At 36.1% G+C, this 19214-nt stretch overlaps 1 protein-coding gene across 1 annotated transcript in view; it reads left to right on the forward strand.

Moving 5' to 3' along the window:
• LOC136852687 (trichohyalin-like) overlaps nucleotides 1-19214 on the forward strand; it is an 86915-nt gene that overhangs the window by 62591 nt on the left and 5110 nt on the right. Inside the window, exon 5 of the mRNA XM_067127598.1 lies at nucleotides 6349-6439. Coding sequence (XP_066983699.1) covers nucleotides 6349-6439 — 91 coding nt within the window. The remainder of the gene's footprint in view (nucleotides 1-6348; nucleotides 6440-19214) is intronic.

Here is a 19214-nt window from a genome sequence, read left to right on the forward strand (position 1 = left end):
CTTTCATCTTCCAATTTCAATCTCTCTCTCTCTCTCTCTCTCTCTCTCTCTCTCTCTCTCTCTCTCTCTCTCTCTCTCTCTTCTCTCTAATTTTAATTTTCCAGGTTTACAACATTTATATATTCCGTAATCTCTCTCTCTCTCTCTCTCTCTCTCTCTCTCTCTCTCTCTCTCTCTCTCTCTCTCTCTCCTTTCATCTTCTTCCGTAATCTCTCTCTCTCTCTCTCTCTCTCTCCATCTTCTAATTTTAATTTTCCAGGTTTACAACATTTATATATTCCGTAATCGCTCTCTCTCTCTCTCTCTCTCTCTCTCTCTCTCTCTCTCTCTCTCTCTCTCTCTCTCTCTCTCTCCTTTCATCTCTCCAATTCCACTAATCTCTCTCTCTCTCCTTTCATCTTCCAATTCCAATCTCTCTCTCTCTCTCTCTCTCTCTCTCTCTCTCTCTCATCTTCTAATTTTCGTTTTCCAGGTTTAGAGCATTTATATATTCCGTAATCTCTCTCTCTCTCTCTCTCTCTCTCTCTCTCTCTCTCTCTCTCTCTTCCACTCTCTAATTTTCGTTTTCCAGCATTTATATATTCCGTAATATCTCTCTCTCTCTCTCTCTCTCTCTCTCTCTCTCTCTCTCTCTCTCTCTCTCTCTCTCTCTCTCTCCTGGGTTATCCACCTGTGTGCTCGGTTGCATCTTCCTCAAGTCGCATTTTCTCGTCTAATGAACTTCCGTTCGTCCATTACCTGCGCTTCCCATTTGCGTTTGCTGCTTCTCCCATTCTCTGAATTCGCCTATTTATGTGTTTCTATCCTTCGTGAGCTGGATTCCTTTTTTTTTTTTTAGTTTTCCTGATTTTTAGTTTTCTGTAAGAGTAAACTACTGTGGCGGCTTTGTCTATCCGTTCGCACTTTTTTTGTCTGCAGTTTTTCTGTCCGCACTTTTTCTGTCCACACTTTTTCTGTCCGTACTTTTCTGTCCGCAGTTTTTGTGCCGGCACTTTTTCTGTCCACACTTTTTCTGTCCGCACTTTTTCTGTCCACACTTTTTTCTGTCGGCAATTTTTTGTGCCGGCCCTTTTTTCTGTCCGCCCTTTTTTCTGTCCACACTTTTTCTGCCCACACTTTTTCTGTCCGCACTTTTTCTGTCCACACTTTTTCTGTCCGCACTTTTTCTGTCCGCAGTTTTTGTGCCGGCCCTTTTTCTGTCCGCACTTTTTCTGTCCGCAGTTTTTCTGTCGGCAATTTTTCCTGTCTGTACTTTTTTTTCCGCACTTTTTTCTGTCCGCACTTTTTCTGTCCACACTTTTTTCTGTCCGCACTTTTTCTGTCCACACTTTTTTCTGTCCGCACTTTTTCTGTCCACACTTTTTTCTGTCCGCACTTTTTCTGTCCGCAGTTTTTTGTGCCGGCCCTTTTTTCTGTCCGCAGTTTTTCTGTCGGCAATTTTTCCTGTCTGTACTTTTTCCTTTCCGCACTTTTTTCTGTCCGCACTTTTCCTGTCCGCCCTCAGATCTTAAAAACTACTGAGGCTAGAGGGCTGCAAATTGGTATGTTGATCATCCACCCTCCAATCATCAAACATACCAAGTTGCAGCCCTCTAGCCTCAGTAGTTTTTTGTTTTATTTACGGTTAAATTTTGCCATCATCGTGAGTCTGGTAACGCTATAGAACAGGCCACCACTGGCCGTGGCTGAAAGTTTCATGGGTCGCGGCTCATACAGCATTATACCGAGACCACCGAAAGATAGATCTATTTTCGGTGGCCTTGATTATACGCTGTAGCGGCTGTACAGAAAACTCGATTGCGCTGAAGAAACCTGGGCGCATTTTTTACTTGTTTCTTTTAAATCTTAACAACTGTAGTTTTTTTCGTCTTTTCACTATTTTAGAGTTATTTTATAATAACAATCCATTTAGGGCGGTTTATTTTCAGTTTTATTTACAGTTTATTCTTTTTTTTTCATTTACTGAAAGTATAGGCGTATATTAAAAGTACAGGCCTATACTGAAACTCCAAGCCGCCCATATTGAAAGTATAGGCCTATCCTGAACATATAAGCCTATAATGAAAGTATAGTCCTATATTGAAAGTATAGGCCTATCCTGAACATATAAGCCTATAATGAAAGTATAGTCCTATATTGAAAGTATAGGCCTATCCTGAACGTATAAGCCTATAATGAAAGTATAGGCCTATCCTAAACGTATAAGCCTATAATGAAAGCATAGGCCTATCCTAAACGTATAAGCCTATAATGAAAGCATAGGCCTATCCTAAACGTATAAGCCTATAAAGAAAGTATAGGCCTATACTGAAATCATAGGCACGCAGTGAAATGCACGACTCATTTCTAAAATTCGAGAATGACACGTTCTTAAACATTTCAGCTTTTCTGATTTTTATTTAATATTTACGTTTGTCCGTTTTAAATACACTTCAATGTACAAACTTCTATATACACCCAGGTTCTCAACGAAGAGAACCGGATCCCGCTGGGCCTTAAGAACCGAGACTTAAGAGAGAAAAACTTCGGCAAAGAAGGATACATTATGAGAGAGATATAATACCGGGTTTCTTAAGAAGAAGATCCTTTACATCAAGTCTTATCAAGTCTCTTTTTTTCTCAGACTCGGGGCGTAAGCTGATCACAGGTTTGGAAAGTCTGACTAAAAATTCTTTTCTTACTCCCTAAAAAAATAATTATTTATAACTCGAGGCTTTCACCGAGGATATCATATTAAGATGGCTGATTTCCAGTCACTATATTTCAAAATTGTCTTTCGTAATTAAGACTTATTTCAAATAGGTTAATGAAGGCTGAAGAACGGCCAGATGAAACTGCTTTCTTTGGCTGGTCTGATGAGCTATCAGTTCATTAGAGAGATATTGAAAAATGACGCGACAAGGCCCCATCGATGTTATAGTGTCTTTATTAACTGATGCTTAAAATCGTTATAAGATCTCTTCTTTTTAAATCATATCGCTAAAAGACCTAGATATATATAGTAATGGCTTTACGTAGGATACTTCTTTAAATCAATTCATTTATGCCCAATTCCTTCGTCTCTCCTCATAGCAAGTTATTCACTTAAGAGATTTTTTCTCCACATACGTCAAGTCACACATCAAAGAGAACTACTCTCTCTCTCTCTCTCTCTCTCTCTCTCTCTCTCTCTCTCTCTCTCTCTCTCTCTCTCTCTCATTCTCGTGCCTGGAAACTCCTCTCCAGACAGGCTTTGCCTACTACCTTCCTACAAACCCTCTTTGGAACTTTCGGGGACTTTCTCCGTGGAGAAAGTTCCTCCCCTAATGACTAATAAGTCCTGGTAAGTCCTATATGCATGCTCCTTCCTCCCTGGGGCTCCGCAATGGAAAGTCACACTCACGCATCTTCTGTAAAATCTGTTAATGGCAAGTCATTCATTCTTTAAGAGAAGAAGAAGAAGAAGCAGAAGAAGAAAATTAATTTTTTGGCATTCCTTTTAATTTTCCCTTTTCGTTCCCTTATACAGGTTTTATTATATTCCGTCTTCCACAAGACTGACCTTGTACTCTTCAAGAGCACAAGTATTATTGTTCTCTAAACAAAGACGGAGCCTAGAGCTTCTTTGAAGAGAAGGGGAACACCCTACCCCCATCCCCTTTCGACACTTTAAATCCCTCTCCCCCTCCCCTGCCCTCCCATGCCCATTCCCCTACACCTAACCAGGGATGTAAAGTAGGGGGTATTTGCTTAACCCCCCAAACACCCACGAAGGATGGGTGTTAGCTTAAGGAAGCGAGGCCTGGCTGGCTTACTTATTACAGAAAGTAAGACGGGGTATTCTCTTTTTAGTGTTCTGTAAAAGAAAACTGTTGTGCCGGCTTTGCCTGTCCGTCCGCACGTTTTCCGTCCGCACTTTCTGTCCGCCCTCAGATCTTAAAAACTACTACGTCTAGAGAGTTGCAAGTTGGTATGTTGATCATCCACCTTCCAATCACCAAACATACCAAACTGCAGCCCTCTGTCCTCAGTAGTTTTTATTTTATTTAAGGTTAAAGTTAGCCACAATCGTGCTTCTGGCAACTCAAAAACACAGGCCACCACGGCCGGCTGAGAGTTTTATGGGCCGCGGCTCATACAGCATTATACCGAGACCACCTAAAGATAGACCTGTTTTCGGTGGCCTTGATTATACGCTGTACAGGATCTGAATTGCGCTGAAGAAACTTCGGCGCATTTTTTACTGTTTTTTTTTTTTTTATTGGAATTTGGGGATAAGTAGGCATTCGTGTGTAAGTAAATGCGTGGTAATGAGGGGTATATGGGGTGTAAGGTGGTAGGGAGGGGAGGGGGGGGGGGGGGAGGGGAGGGAAGGGGTTACTTCAAAATACGGTTCAAGTGGCCTGGAGGAAAATTCTATTCGGTGGTGAATAAGATGAATTACTTGTGTGCCCGGTGACTGTAAAGCCCTCTCTTACATATTTCGTCCTTTACCAGAAATGTTTTAATATGAAAAAGGAGGAACTAAGGTGATTCGAGGTCATGTCAGTGTCATAAACATCTGGAAAATTTCCTCCCTGGTCAATTCATTGTGATAAACCTTAATTTTTGGGATTTTCGTCATGATACGAGGTCATTCTAAGGTCATAAACATCTGAAATTTTCCTTCCTGGTCAAGGCCTCTTCAGAAACCTTAATTTTTGGGACTTTCGTCATGTTACGAGGTCATGCTAAGGTCATAATCATCTGAAATTTTCCTTCCTGGTCAAGTCCTTTTGAGAAACCTTAATTCTTGGGACTCTCGTCATGATACGAAGTCATTCTAAGGTCGTAAACATCTGAAATTTTCCTCCCTGGTCAAAGTCCTTTTGAGAAACCTTAATGTTTGGGATTTTCGTCATGATACGAAGTCATTCTAAGGTCATAAAAATCTATGACTTTCTTCATGATAAGTAAAACATTTAGCCTAATTCTTCTCTGGGGAATTACAAACTATCTGTGAGTTCTGAGAGAATGAAGTAACTCCTCCTAAACTTATTTTTTATAAAGGACAGATACGCTGTACGTGTGTTTATAAGTCTGTATGTTTCTCTTAGAAATAAATAGACCCTTGAAGAGGAGTAAAAAGCGATGTTAAAATCTTGACATTTCCACCTAGTTAATCCTTTTCGTAGACATAACTTGAACATGACTTCAGGTTCGGAACGTGTCATCGTGAATGGAAAAATTCTTCCTTTCATAACGCCACGGTTCTCTCTCTCTCTCTCTCTCTCTCTCTCTCTCTCTCTCTCTCTCTCTCTCTCTCTCTCTCTCTCATTTCTTGTAAATTAGCTTTCTCTGTCTATTTCTTATTTATTTAATTCTTAATTATTGCTCTCTCTTTATCTCTTATTTATTCAGTTCTCAATATGTATCTCTCTCTCTCTCTCTCTCTCTCATATCTTGTAAATTAGTTTTCAGTGTCTTTATCTCTTATTTATCTAATTCTCATTAATTAATGCTCTCTCTCTCTTTCTTTCTCTCTCTCATAGATTAGTTTTCTCTGTCTTTGCTTCTTATTTGTTTCTCATTAATCATTTCTCTCTCTCTCTCTCTCTCTCTCTCTCTCTCTCTCTCTCTCTCTCTCTCTCTCTCTCTCTCTCCAGGTTTTTTGTAATAACATACAGGATATGGGACTTTTGCACAACGCAGAGCAACTAAAGTGCAATAAGGTTCTCTTCACCCAGCATCCCACGACGGAGGTGAAAGCGCAGAATGCTATTGGTCTCAGGAGGAGAGTTTCATCCGCCATTCCGGGGAAGTTCAAAAAAAAAAAAAAAAAAAAACACTTGGATAGACTTCTGAAAACTTAAAGGAATCACCAACTTGCATTTTTTTTTATTTTAGGTCTATTTGTATTTGCCAGTTGTGTCATTGCTAGGCTCTTCGGTGACTGAATCTTTTTTGTCTTTAATTTCTTTAATTTGACCTAAATATTTTCTCCTCTCCGTTAGGCGTGGGTTTAATAACAAAATCACTGAGAATACAAAGGTATTTTTTCCCATTTTCTGTGAGCAGTTAAATTACAGAGTGGAAATGTATTCCCCGTTTTCTGCGATGCAGCATCCCGTTTTCTCTTGAACCTGTCAAGTTTTGTTGGTCAATAATATTACGAACGTCATACACCTTTTCCCCCACTATGCACTATTTCTGCACACACCAAACCACTTTGGTACTTTCCCAGAGTAGATTTAGCGCTCCTTTGAAAGCCACGAACCCAATAGCAAAGAGAAGTAGAAAGTCCCTCCTTTCTCCCAAGTCCTTTCACTCCCCACTCCTAGCAGTGGAGTACAAGTGGAGCAGTGCATAATTATTCATTCTTCACACAAGCATGAGGTACATGCTCTGAGGACGGCCTTAAATGACGAGGGCCCTGAGGCCTCTGAGAGGGCGAGAAAGGCAGGTCATTCAGAGCCCCAAGGTTTGAAGAGGTCATGAGGGGAAATTCTTTTTGGGCCAAAGTTTTATTCTTTGAAATGAAAAGCTTCGGTGGTTTTGTGCGCGTGCAAAAAGCCTGGTTGGTTCGACCTGCGTGTTTCATGAGTGAATGAATTTCAGTTTTTCATGACTTGGATCATTTTGAGGTTGTGAAAGTTTTTGACAAATAAGTCTTTCAGATCTTAAAAGATGAAAGACTTAAGTCAGTTTATTGCATCTAATTTTTTGTTTTTGGAAAGACATTAAATCTTTTTATTTCTTTTTATTTCCTCTATCAGCTTATATCATGTTCTCAGACTCCCTCTACGGGTAGTTTCATTCCTTTGTTAATTATTCATGCTAATATCAACTACCTTTGGCTCACGCGTCTTTTGAAGGTTATATTCTCATATTTTTCTTCGAGAATTTCCCATAATCAATGTCAATCCTTTACGACTGTGTTTTCTCATACATTTCTTGCAATCTCATGATTGTATGAGTCCTCCTTTGTATTTTTTTCATTCATATATTATGAAGACATTTTAATCAGAGGGCAGAGTTTCTCTCTCTCTCTCTCTCTCTCTCTCTCTCTCTCTCTCTCTCTCTCTCTCTCTCTCTCTCTCTCTCTCTCTCTCTCTCTCTCATTGCACAATTGAATATTAAACCATTTCACAAGCTGTGTGTAGCATTACCAATAATACATTGCTATTACCCCACAAACCAAGTCATATTTTCTACGTTTTTCATTTTTCGACATAAATAATAAAGTTGCTAATTGAACTTATTACTACTATTGCTACCACTATTCCTACCACTACTACCACTATCGCTGCTACTGTTCCTCATAGTAGCGATGGTATTTACTACTAATAATAGCGATGACAATCACAATGATACCAATAACAAAGATGATGAAAGTCCAGACAAGATTTTTCACCCAAGTCTGAAAATTACTTTGAAGATGTAAATAAACCTACGATTTTTGTTTTGGAAAGTTTCCTAACTTTTTTCCTTAACTTTTTTCCCTAACCTTTTTTTCCCCGTTTAACAACTTTGCAGGTTTAATCTGATTTTTTTTTTAATTAATCAGGTCCTTCTTTCCCAAAACTTTGATTAGCTCTCGACGTGTATTTTTATTCATGCTGCGGAAACTTCTGACAACGAGTTCGAATTTTATAACTTGAGGATTTTATAACTTGGAAATTTTATAACTTGGGATTTTATAAATTGGGGATTTTATAACTTCGGGATTTTATAACTTGAGGAATTTATAAATTTAGAATTTTCTAACTTTGGGATTTTATAACTATAAGATTTTATTATCATAAGATTTTTTAACTTGGGGATTTTATAACTATAAGATTTTTTTAACTTGGGGATTTTATAACTTGGGGATTTTATAACTTGAGGATTTTCTACCTTGAGGATTTTCTAACTTGGGGTTTTTCTAACTTGAGGATTTTCTAAATTGAGGATTTTCTAAATTGAGGATTTTCTAACTTCAGGATTTTATAACTTGAGGATTTTCTAACTTGAGGATTTTCTAATATGAGGGTTTTATAACTTGAGGATTTTCTAACTTGAGGATTTTCTAACTTGAGGGTTTTATAACTTGAGGATTTTCTAACTTGAGGAAGTCCCGTTTGAATTCGATATAAAATTTCTGACATATATAAAAGTTAATGTCAGTGTTTTAATATTGGCATTCAACTGGAGGGTAACGTTTTATCGATAATTATTATTATTGTTGTTGAAGTTAGTTAATATCAACGTAAACCAACGTTCATAAGCATAAAAAGTTAGTGAAATTGAAATAGCTTTAGTGTTATTATTATTATTATTATTATTATTATTATTATTATTATTATTATTATTGTGCTTGTTTGACACTGTCAGCCGTATCCACTTACCCAGGCTACATAACGGAGAAGAGCACTGATTGATAAGACTACATATGTTGATCAATGAATTCATTTTCATCTTGCAAGCAGGTCATAATTCAAGATAAGATTCATAATCAACGAATTTTGGAATATCTAAATCCTGAATGTTTCTTGAGGAAAATATTTATATGAAAAAGAGAGCTAACAGATATTCCTTTGTTTTGCTTGCTTGCAAACATACTTGAAGATAAGATTCAGTATCAACGAACTCTAATGTAGTATATATAAAATTTTAAGCAATGCTGTTTCAAAAAAACAAGTAAAAAAGGCTCTGAAGTTTCTTCGGCGCAATCGAGTTTTCTGTACAGCCGCTACAGCGTCTAATCAAGGCCACCGAAAATAGATCTATCTTTCGGTGGTCTCCGTATAGTGCTGTGTGAGCCGCGGCCCATGAAACTTTGGCTACGGCCCGGCGGTGGCCTACCCTTTATCGTTGCCAGACGCACGACCATGGCTAACTTTAACCTTAAGTAAAATAAAGAATACTGAGGCTAGAGGGCCGCAATTTGGTATGTTTGATGACTGCAGGGTGGATGATCAACATACCAATTTGCAGCCCTCTAGCCTCAGTAGTTTTTAAGATCTGAGGGCGGACAGAAAAAAGTGTGGACGGTCAGACAAAGCCGGCAAAATAGTTTTCTTTTACAAAAAACTAAAAATCATATTAAAAAGAGAATTAACAGAAATTCTTTTGTTTCGTGCACTTCACCAAAAGCAATTAGCTCTGGTTAGAGAAGACAATGACTAAAACATTTTTACAACCAATAACACCTATTCTGTTTAAAAATATATATAAAAAATAAAAGAGAAAAAGAAAAAAGATTTGGCATTTTTTCCAACCTGAAATTACGGGTAATTTTAAAAAAGGGATTTCTACCTCTTCTATTTTATTATAAGATTTTTTTTTTCACGGAGAAATTCTATAAAACTATTGGTGACAGCTGTGGAATTTTTTCCTTTTTTTTTTTGCATGTGATTTCAGTTCGATTTTTGGAAGGGGACAAATATACAGGAGTTGAATTTTTGTGGTTTTAATTTTTTTTACTGAGTTATTTTTTCTATCTTTCTCATTTCTTTTTATTGTTTGAGACAACTGAATAAACAAATAAATCACCAATTATCTCAAATACTAAGAAGAAATCAGAAAGATAAAAATCATAATTCAGTAGAAAAAGTTACCTCCCCCCACCCCAAAAGTAAAAAAAAAAAAATGGGAAATGGGCCTGTCTCGAGCCAGGTACATTTCGTAAACAAATACTCTCTCTCTCTCTCTCTCTCTCTCTCTCTCTCTCTCTCTCTCTCTCTCTCTCTCTCTCTCTCTCTCTCTCCCAAATCATGCAGTAGCTGCGTTTGCACTATCTTGACATATTTACACAGAATTCAACATTCCCAGCTTCTAAAACTACAGTCTCTCTCCCCCCCATCATGCAATGGCTGCGTTTGCAATAGCTTGACATATTTACACAGAATTCAGCATTCCCAGCTTCTAAAACTACAGTCTCTCTCTCTCTCTCTCTCTCTCTCTCTCTCTCTCTCTCTCTCTCTCTCTCTCTCTCTCTCTCTCTCTCTCCCCAAATCATGCAATAGCTGCGTTTGCAAAAGCTTGACATATTTACACAGAATTCAACATCCCCAGCTTCTAAAACTACAGAGTCTCTCTCTCTCTCTCTCTCTCTCTCTCTCTCTCTCTCTCTCTCTCTCTCTCTCTCTCTCTCTCTCTCGTTCGTCTCGTCTCGTCTCGGTTCCCTAATTAAGCGGCCAATTTCCGCTGAAGTGTATCTTGAACATCAGCAACTAATTGCCATCTGTGGGGTGTAACTTCAAGGGGGGAACCCCATAATTGAATCTGGCAGAGTGATGAGTTTCTTTGAGGAGGATGAAACCGCAAGAAGGAGAGTTGTTGAGGGAACGTGTCTTCCTGCGCATGTTTTTAATTAGTGATTTTTTTAAAAAAATTATTGATTATGATTAAAATTTAAAAATTTTGGTTATAATATGAAACGAATTGATTTTTAAGTGTAGAAGTTTGCTGTGAGAGCTTGTGTCTTCGTTTGCATGTTGATGATTACAATTAAAAATTATAGTTATAATTTGAAATTGTAATTATGGGGTTTCCTACGTAGCTTTTGTTTAAGGTTTATTGCTTTTGTTATTATTATTATTATTATTATTATTATTATTATTATTATTATTATTATTATTCAGAAGACAAGCCCCTTGTCATAAAGAATTAAAAGTTATAATTATGATTGAAAATAATTCATTTTGAATTACAGAGTTTACTGTGATTATTATTATTATTATTATTATTATTATTATTATTATTATTATTATTATTATTATTATTATTATTATTCAGAAGATGAACCCTATTCATATGGAGCAAGCCCACCAAAGGGGGCCACTGACCCGAAATTCTTCAAGCTTCCGAAGAAAATATGTCCAACTGAAAGAATTAACAAAAAGTAATAGGAAATATAAAAAAGAAGAGGTCTATTAGTAGAAGAGGAAAAAGATAAATTAACAAATTGATAAATAAAGAGATAAAAATTTTAGTAAATTATTAAAATACAAGGAGGACTGCTTGTGAATTTAGGATGTAGTGGCGTATTGTTCAAGCGCTGGGACCTAGGAGGTCACTCAGCGCTGAAAATAATGTTGAATCGATTGTTAGGAGAGAGTTGAGGAAAGTAAGATGGAAGGAAGAGAATATGAACGGAGATAGACTAAAAGGAATGCAAGGGGTTGCAGCTAGGGGCCGAAGGGAAGCTAAAAAGAACCTTAAGTTATGCCTACAGTCCACCGCGTGAGGTGTACTGGCGGCAGTAACCTCCTACGGGGTTTCGTTTTTTGGTTGTGCAATTTTTTCATATTACAACGGCCATTATAAAAGTCTCTCTCTCTCTCTCTCTCTCTCTCTCTCTCTCTCTCTATATATATATATATATATATATATATATATATATATATATATATATATATATATAGATACATATATATAAATATTACATTTATATATATACATATATACTATATATATATATATATATATATATATATATATATATATATATATATATATATATATATATATATATATATATATGAGGGAGGATATCACACAGGTACCTAATATTTCGCTGCATTTTATTAGTTGGTAATTCATTAATGCAATTCTAAAAATGACCTGGCTATAAAGCAGTAATCGATGTGCGCGCAAATGGGGTCGGTACTGCAAATATAGGATTTGCAAACAGGCGTATTTATATTTCCTTTTTTTTAGATGTGTTTATTCTGTCAGATTTTTTTTTTTGTTCAAAGTTGAATCGGATCAGTTAATTTCACAGTGTTTGATGTGCGAACTTCTAATGGTAATCATATCCCTGTTTTTATATTTCTTATTCTGTTGATTTTTTGAGTTGTCTGTAAAAGAAAACTATTGTGACGACTTTGTCTGTCCGTCCGCACTTTTTCAGTCCGCCCTCAGATCTTAAAAACTACTGATGCTAGAGGGCTGCAAATTGGTATGTTGATCATCTACCTTCCAATCATCAAACATACCGAATTGCAGCCCTCTAGCCTCAGTATTCTTTATTCTATTTAAGGTTAAAGATAGCCATGGTCGTGCGTCTGGCAACGATAAAGGATAGGCCACCACCGGGCCTTAGTTAAAGCTTCATTGGCCGCGGCTCATACAGCATTATACCGAGACCATCGAGAGATAGATCGATTTTCGGCGGCCTTGATTATACGCTGTAGCTGCTGTACAGAAAACTCGATTGCGGGGAAGAAACTTTGGCGTATTTTTTACTTTTTTTTAAGCTGGATCAAATCAGTTATTTTTACGGCTTTGCTATGTGACCCATATATGGTAATCTCTATCGTATATGCATTATCATCTAAAGTGACATTTCCATAGTCTTACCAAATTATAGCGGCGATTTCCCTTTTTTTACTCTGCATTATCATTCATACCGACATATCTTTATAGTACTAACCGACCTTGAACAGGTTTTGCCATTTGTGACTCATTCTGCAGCTTGCATTATTCCTGCTACAGAATTAAACAGTCCTAGTCTCTAAAACTATACCCTCTCTCTCTCTCTCTCTCTCTCTCTCTCTCTCTCTCTCTCTCTCTCTTTTTCCTTGTCTTGTAGTAGCTTCGTGTTTACACTTGCTTGATTTATTTATGCAGAACTGAACATTCCCAGCCTCTAAATCAATCTATCCTCTCTCTCTCTCTCTCTCTCTCTCTCTCTCTCTCTCTCTCTCTCTCTCTCTCTCTCTCCCAACCATGTAATAGTTGTGTTTGCAATTGCTTGATCTATCTATACAGAAAAACATTCTCTCTCTCTCTCTCTCCAATCATGTAAAAGCTTTCTTTGCACTTGCTTGATCTACTCATAAAGAATTAAACATTTCCAGTCTCTCTCTCTCTCTCTCTCTCTCTCTCTCTCTCTCTCTCTCTCTCTCTCTCTCTCTCCAGCAGATATGCATGCATGTGCGCCATTACGTATGTATGAATGTAAACACTAACATATGCAAGGGGGGAGGGGACATAATAATACAGTCCCTTTAAGGCGAGGTTGGGACACAGCCAATGCAATGCTTCAGCGGTTGGGATTGACAATTAATATTAATGGCGCAACGGAGGTGAAAATTGCGGTTGATGGAAAAGTTAAAAGAACGTCAGAGAGAGAGAGAGAGAGAGAGAGAGGAGGAGGAGGAACGGCTCTATGTAGGAATCCAGTTTCTTTCATTTCTTTTATTTATTTTTTTTTATATTTTCTCATCATTATGATCTGGAAGGCAAGTACAGTGATGAATTTTTTGTTGAGTAATGCGGAGTGATAAGATATTTAATGTGTTTATACTTTTTGTTTTGTCGTGGGAATATAATTATATATACATCTATGTATATATATAAATATATATTCATATATATATTTATATATACATAATAATACATATATATACATGTACAGTATATATATAAATATATATATATATATATTTATATATATATATATATATATATATATATATATATATATATATATATATATATATATATATATATAATATATATATATATATATATGTATATAATATATATATATATATATATATATATATATATATATATATATATATATATGCTATATTCACGTCCTCGATCACATCCAACCGTTTAAAAAATCAACGAAATATTACATTCCCTCTCACAAACACCATACGACGATGAAGCCCCACAATAAAAATTAAAAACTCACTTTGCGATATTGGACAGAAGAGCTGAGCTGGACTTTGCAGTAAAACATAACGATCTCCACTTTTCGAGAAAAGATGACGGGAACTGTCTCCTGTCGGACTGACAGGTTGATTATCCGTCTCTCTAAAGAAACTGATGAGAGCCGTCCATCTTTTCCGATGCGCGAATCTGAAGAAGAAAATTGGAAACAAATTATCGGACCAAAAGTCTGATGAATCACCTGCGTTCATTTTTATGTTCGTTTTCTGGATAGAGTTGAAATTAGGTTCGTGGTTGTTGCTTTTCGTGTTGTTTCGTCTCAGGCGATTCCTTATTACGTCACAAATACGTGGTGAACAACATTAGGCAACGCCAGTGCTAGAGTTACCTTCGTTAATTTTTATGTTGGTTTTCTGGTTAAAATCGAAATTTGGTTCGTGTCTGTTGTTCTTCGTGTTGTTTTATTGAAGGCCATTCAAATACATGGTAAACAACATTACTGCAACGCCAAGGCTAGAATTGCTTTCGTTCATTTTTATGTTGGTTTTCTGGTTAGAGTTGAAATTAGGTTCGTGTTTGTTGTGCTTCGTGTTGTTTCATCTTAGGTGATTCCTAATTACGTCAGATATACCTGTTAAACAACGTCACTGCAACGCCAGTGCTATTAACCGAGCAATCGCTCTAATTCTTCATCAGAGATTTGAGAAAATGAGATGGCTTTCATTTAGGTCCCAGTGAATATCTATTTCGAGAGAAATCTTATACAGCAAAATTCTATAGCAATTATCCGCGATAGTGATTACAGTTATAATGACATTAACTTAACATCAACAGCACGACAGCTGAAATATTATTAATGTATTGCAATTCTCTCTATAAGGTCATTTACGTTTTGGTATTGCCAATGGGTTAAAAGAAAATGGACAATATACTGAAATCACCCACAAATATCAGGAGTAATTTTAATGAATATTCATAAATGTTTGTAGAATACTTATAAATGTTTGTATGGGCGATATGTGTACCCAAATGATCCGAAACCTTACAAGAAGTCAAAATGTTTCTTGTTCATTGTCAGTTTGCGCATTGCCCTTTAGGAATCCAGGTTTCGAAAACTATCTAAAAGATCCCCTCAAGTTGCGAGAGTCAGAATAAAAACACAAGATTAATGAGTCCAAAGTCTTCCAACAGAGGAATTAGTGTATTTTGCTTGAGGCGATAAGGGCCTTTGGTTGTCCCGCGGTTCTCGTCTCCTTTTATTTCGATTTTGCTGTTTTTTTTTTCAGGGTTCCAAATCCCTTCGGACGTTTTATATGCTTCTTCCAGGGCCCCCAAATCCCTTCAGATTTGCTTTATGCTTCTTTCAGCCTTAAGTCCTTCAGATTTATATATTTATATATATATATATATATATATATATATATATATATATATATATATATATATATATATATATATATATATATATATATATATATATGTATATATATATATATATATATATATATATATATATATATATATATATATATATATGACTTTTATCACATCACCATGATTTATATACAATCAAGATTAGAGCCGATATCCACTTATACCTCACTTGCTGGCCGTGTGGGTTAAGGCGTCCACTGTAGTCCTGAGTTCTTGTCCTTCGTTGGTTCGAGCCCACGGGACGACGAACTTATTATCAACTAAAAATTCCCCTTCGGTAACATATATATGAAAACATATTATTTCCGAGGTAGAGCGAATTGGATATTAAAGGACGTTTGTAGCTTACTGAATATATATATATATATATATATATATATATATATATATATATATATATATATATATATATATATATATATATATATATATATATATATATATATATATATATATATATATATATATATATATATATTGTATATATACATACATACATATACATATAAATATACATATGTATGCATGTATATATATGTATATATATATATATAGATAGATAGATAGACAGACATGTATCTGTAATATAACTGTGCATACTTGTTCATACATAATTATATTTTCTGTATACACTGCACTCGTGTTTCCCAGTTTCTCTCTCTCTCTCTCTCTCTCTCTCTCTCTCTCTCTCTCTCTCTCTCTCTCTCTCTCTCTCTCTCTGCCTCTTCAGAGAGTAGCGTCAGAGAAGAAGTGTCTCCAAACTCTTGGCGTTTTCGGGAACTTAATTTCTTTTCAGAAAGAAGCAGGCCTCCATGAATTCAAACTGAGATCGTGGCCTCATGAATAAAATCTCCCTCTCTCTCTTCTCTCTCTCTCTCTCTCTCTCTCTCTCTCTCTCTCTCTCTCTCTCTCTCTCTCATCTTCTCAGGCTCGGAGGTAAAAGAGGTCTTGTTAACTTTCTCCCTGGAAAAACGTTCTTTCGCAATGTTTTTCTTTTATACTCGGTGCTTTTTCATGTTATTTGTTTTAATTTTCAGACAGTTTTTCGACTTCATTATTGCTCTGGGAATACACACGTACACACACACACGTATATATATACATATACACATATATATGTATATATGTATATATATATATATATATATATATATATATATATATATATATATATATATATATATATATATATATATATATATATATATATATATATATATATATATATATATATACGTATATATGCATATATATATATATATATGCATATATATATATATATATATATATATATATATATATATAATATATATATATTTTATATATATAAATATACATATATAATGTGTATATTTATATATATATATACATTCATATAAATTTAGAGACTTTTGTTTATACCTTAATTTCACCATGTAAGTAATTAATTAAAAACTATCACATTTTGCATTTTTTCCCCAATTCTTAGAAATGTCTCATCTTATTCTCATCTCCTTAAGCTTTCCTCCAATTCCCAAGAATCCTAATCATAATATCAGCTAATTCACTTTTTATTTTCTTTGTTTTCCCTCGTTTTTGTAGTTTTTATTTTGTAATATCATATTATGCATTTACCTATTATTTTTCTTTCTCATTTTCCCCTCTTCTGAGTTTTAATCTACTGTGTGAATTTGTCAAGAACATAAGATGACCATATTTGCTCACTGTCTTTTTAGGAAAGTTGAAACCCTCGACAAAAGAGAAAGACATCTCTTTTCCGAGACTTTCTCCCCCTTTCTCCCAATCTCCTCCTCACCCTTAAGGAATGCAGGCTTGGGGAAGACGCCTACTCCCCCCCCCCACAACCTCCAACATCAGCCTGAGATGGAATTAAGGGAAGGGGAAGGGGAAGGGGTAGGTATGAAAAAACGAGGCCTCCTCAAGCTTTAGTTATTATAAGTAGAAAAGAGAAGTGGCTCTTTGAACGAACTTCCGAGGATGAGAGAGGGGGGAGGGGAGGGGAGGAAACTGGGACAGGAAGGAAGGAAGGGGTTGGGAGGAAGGGGGAGGGGGAAGGAAGGGGTGGGGAGGAAGGGGGTTGCTCAAACAGTACTAGGGTGAGTGAGTGGCTGTGAGGCAAATTCTCTTCGCGGTGAGGGCGCCGAATTCCATGTGTGCCTCTCGGCCATGAAGGATCTACTTTATTATTTTTTCTCTTTTAACCCACGAATGGAGTCTTGCTGCGCCATTTCGTTTGATGACATTTTTTTTTAGACCTTTCTTAACTGAATGTGAGATTTGTTCTTTCTTTTTTTTCAACGTTCATAGAATAAATAAAATTGAAAATGTAATGGATGCCTTGACAGTGGGCAATATTTTCCATCATTTCAGAGCTGTAAGTAATAAGTTTATAAATATCGTTCCACTTTTATTTAAACCATAAACATACTGATTTTAAGGGCATGCATTTGAAGCCTTGGGCACTGTAAAAATGCTGTAAAATACACGAGAAATAAAGTGGAATAAACTGAAAAGTTAGCAGTAAATCTGAGGGAGTACATAAAGGCGGAACATAAATGATTCTAGATGGAAGTACGTGCAGAGAGGAGTGTTAAAGAGCAAATGGATCTTATGAGAATTTGGTACAGGTGGAGTGATGTTATCTAAAGAAAATAAAACCTTATGACAACAAAGAGAGTACTTTTGAAAGCAGAGTTTGGGAGAGAAGCAGATCTGACTGGTATGAGAGTGGATGGAGTTGATGTAAATTTTGAGTGTTTGTGTAGGTAACTGACGGTATAAGGAAAGCGTTTAAAGTGTTCAAGATAGGAAAGGTATCTAAAAACTTCATCTAGTGTAGTCATAATACAGTCATGATACAGCCATCTAGTACAATCATAATACAGTCATGATACAGTCATCTAGCACAGTCATTACTCCACCCATTCATGGGTAGAACCACCCCATTACAACGCAAATCAAGATAGGAAAGGTATCTAAAAATTTCATCTAGTATAGTCATAATACAGTCATGATACAGTTATCTAGTACAGTCATAATACAGTCATGATACAGTCATCTAGTACAGTCACTACTCCACACATTCATGGGTAGAACCACCCCATTACAACGCAAATCAAAGAAGCGAGTCGTTCTTGACTCGCGTGGATGCCTTTCCAAATTAATAACAAACATCTCTCTCATTTGCCAATGCAAGGGGGGGGGCCGTCTTTTCTGGCTGACTCTTCGCCTAATTGGCAATTTGAGAGAATCAAGAGAGCTGCGATGTTTTCGTCATCATTTTCCTCTGGGGAATGATCAGACAATGGCTTCCTAAAAGAAAAGTTGGCAGGGTCTGTGGGCGGCTAATGAAACAGAATGCAAGGAATTGTGAGACAGTGCAAGGCGAAAGAAAATTTGAGAAAAGACTTAGACAATGAGAGATGTAATTAGTCTGAAATCATTTCCTCTCTCTCTCTCTCTCTCTCTCTCTCTCTCTCTCTCTCTCTCTCTCTCTCTCTCTCTCTCTCTCTCAAGACTTACAGTCTGACAGAAAACAAATTCTGGAAGACATAGAAAATGAGAAGTGCAATTAGTCTGAAATCTCTTTCTCTCTCTCTCTCTCTCTCTCTCTCTCTCTCTCTCTCTCTCTCTCTCTCTCTCTCTCTCTCTCTCTCTCTCAGTTTCAGGAATTAATGGATTACATTAAATATAAAAATATGATCTCGATGAATGTAAATAATTAATCTCATAAACAAATAAAATGAGATAACAGTGACTCAAATATGATAAGAAATGAAGTAATTATTCTAACCGCACCATTCCAACCTCTGGGTCTGTCAAAATAGTTTATTACACATTATAATAGTAGTATATGGCAAAAATATTATAAATAATACAACAAGGGCATACAAAAAAGAAATAAGAAAAATAAAAAATGATATAACAAGGGCAACCAAAACTGAAAAAGAAATATTAAAAATAATACAACAAGAGCAAATTAAGCAGGAAAAATGAAAGCGCTTGGAGATGTTCACTAGATATTCTTTGTGAAACGGCGGTGTTCGGCTTTCAGACTTTGTATCGGGTTACAAATCTTGGAAGTGCTTTTAATATGAAGCTAATGAAGTTACTGCTTTGTTTTAGAGCTACTTGGAGCTTTTGATATGAAG

This window comes from Macrobrachium rosenbergii, chromosome 26, assembly GCF_040412425.1.
Source record: "Macrobrachium rosenbergii isolate ZJJX-2024 chromosome 26, ASM4041242v1, whole genome shotgun sequence".
NCBI classification, from domain to species: Eukaryota; Metazoa; Arthropoda; class Malacostraca; order Decapoda; family Palaemonidae; genus Macrobrachium; species Macrobrachium rosenbergii.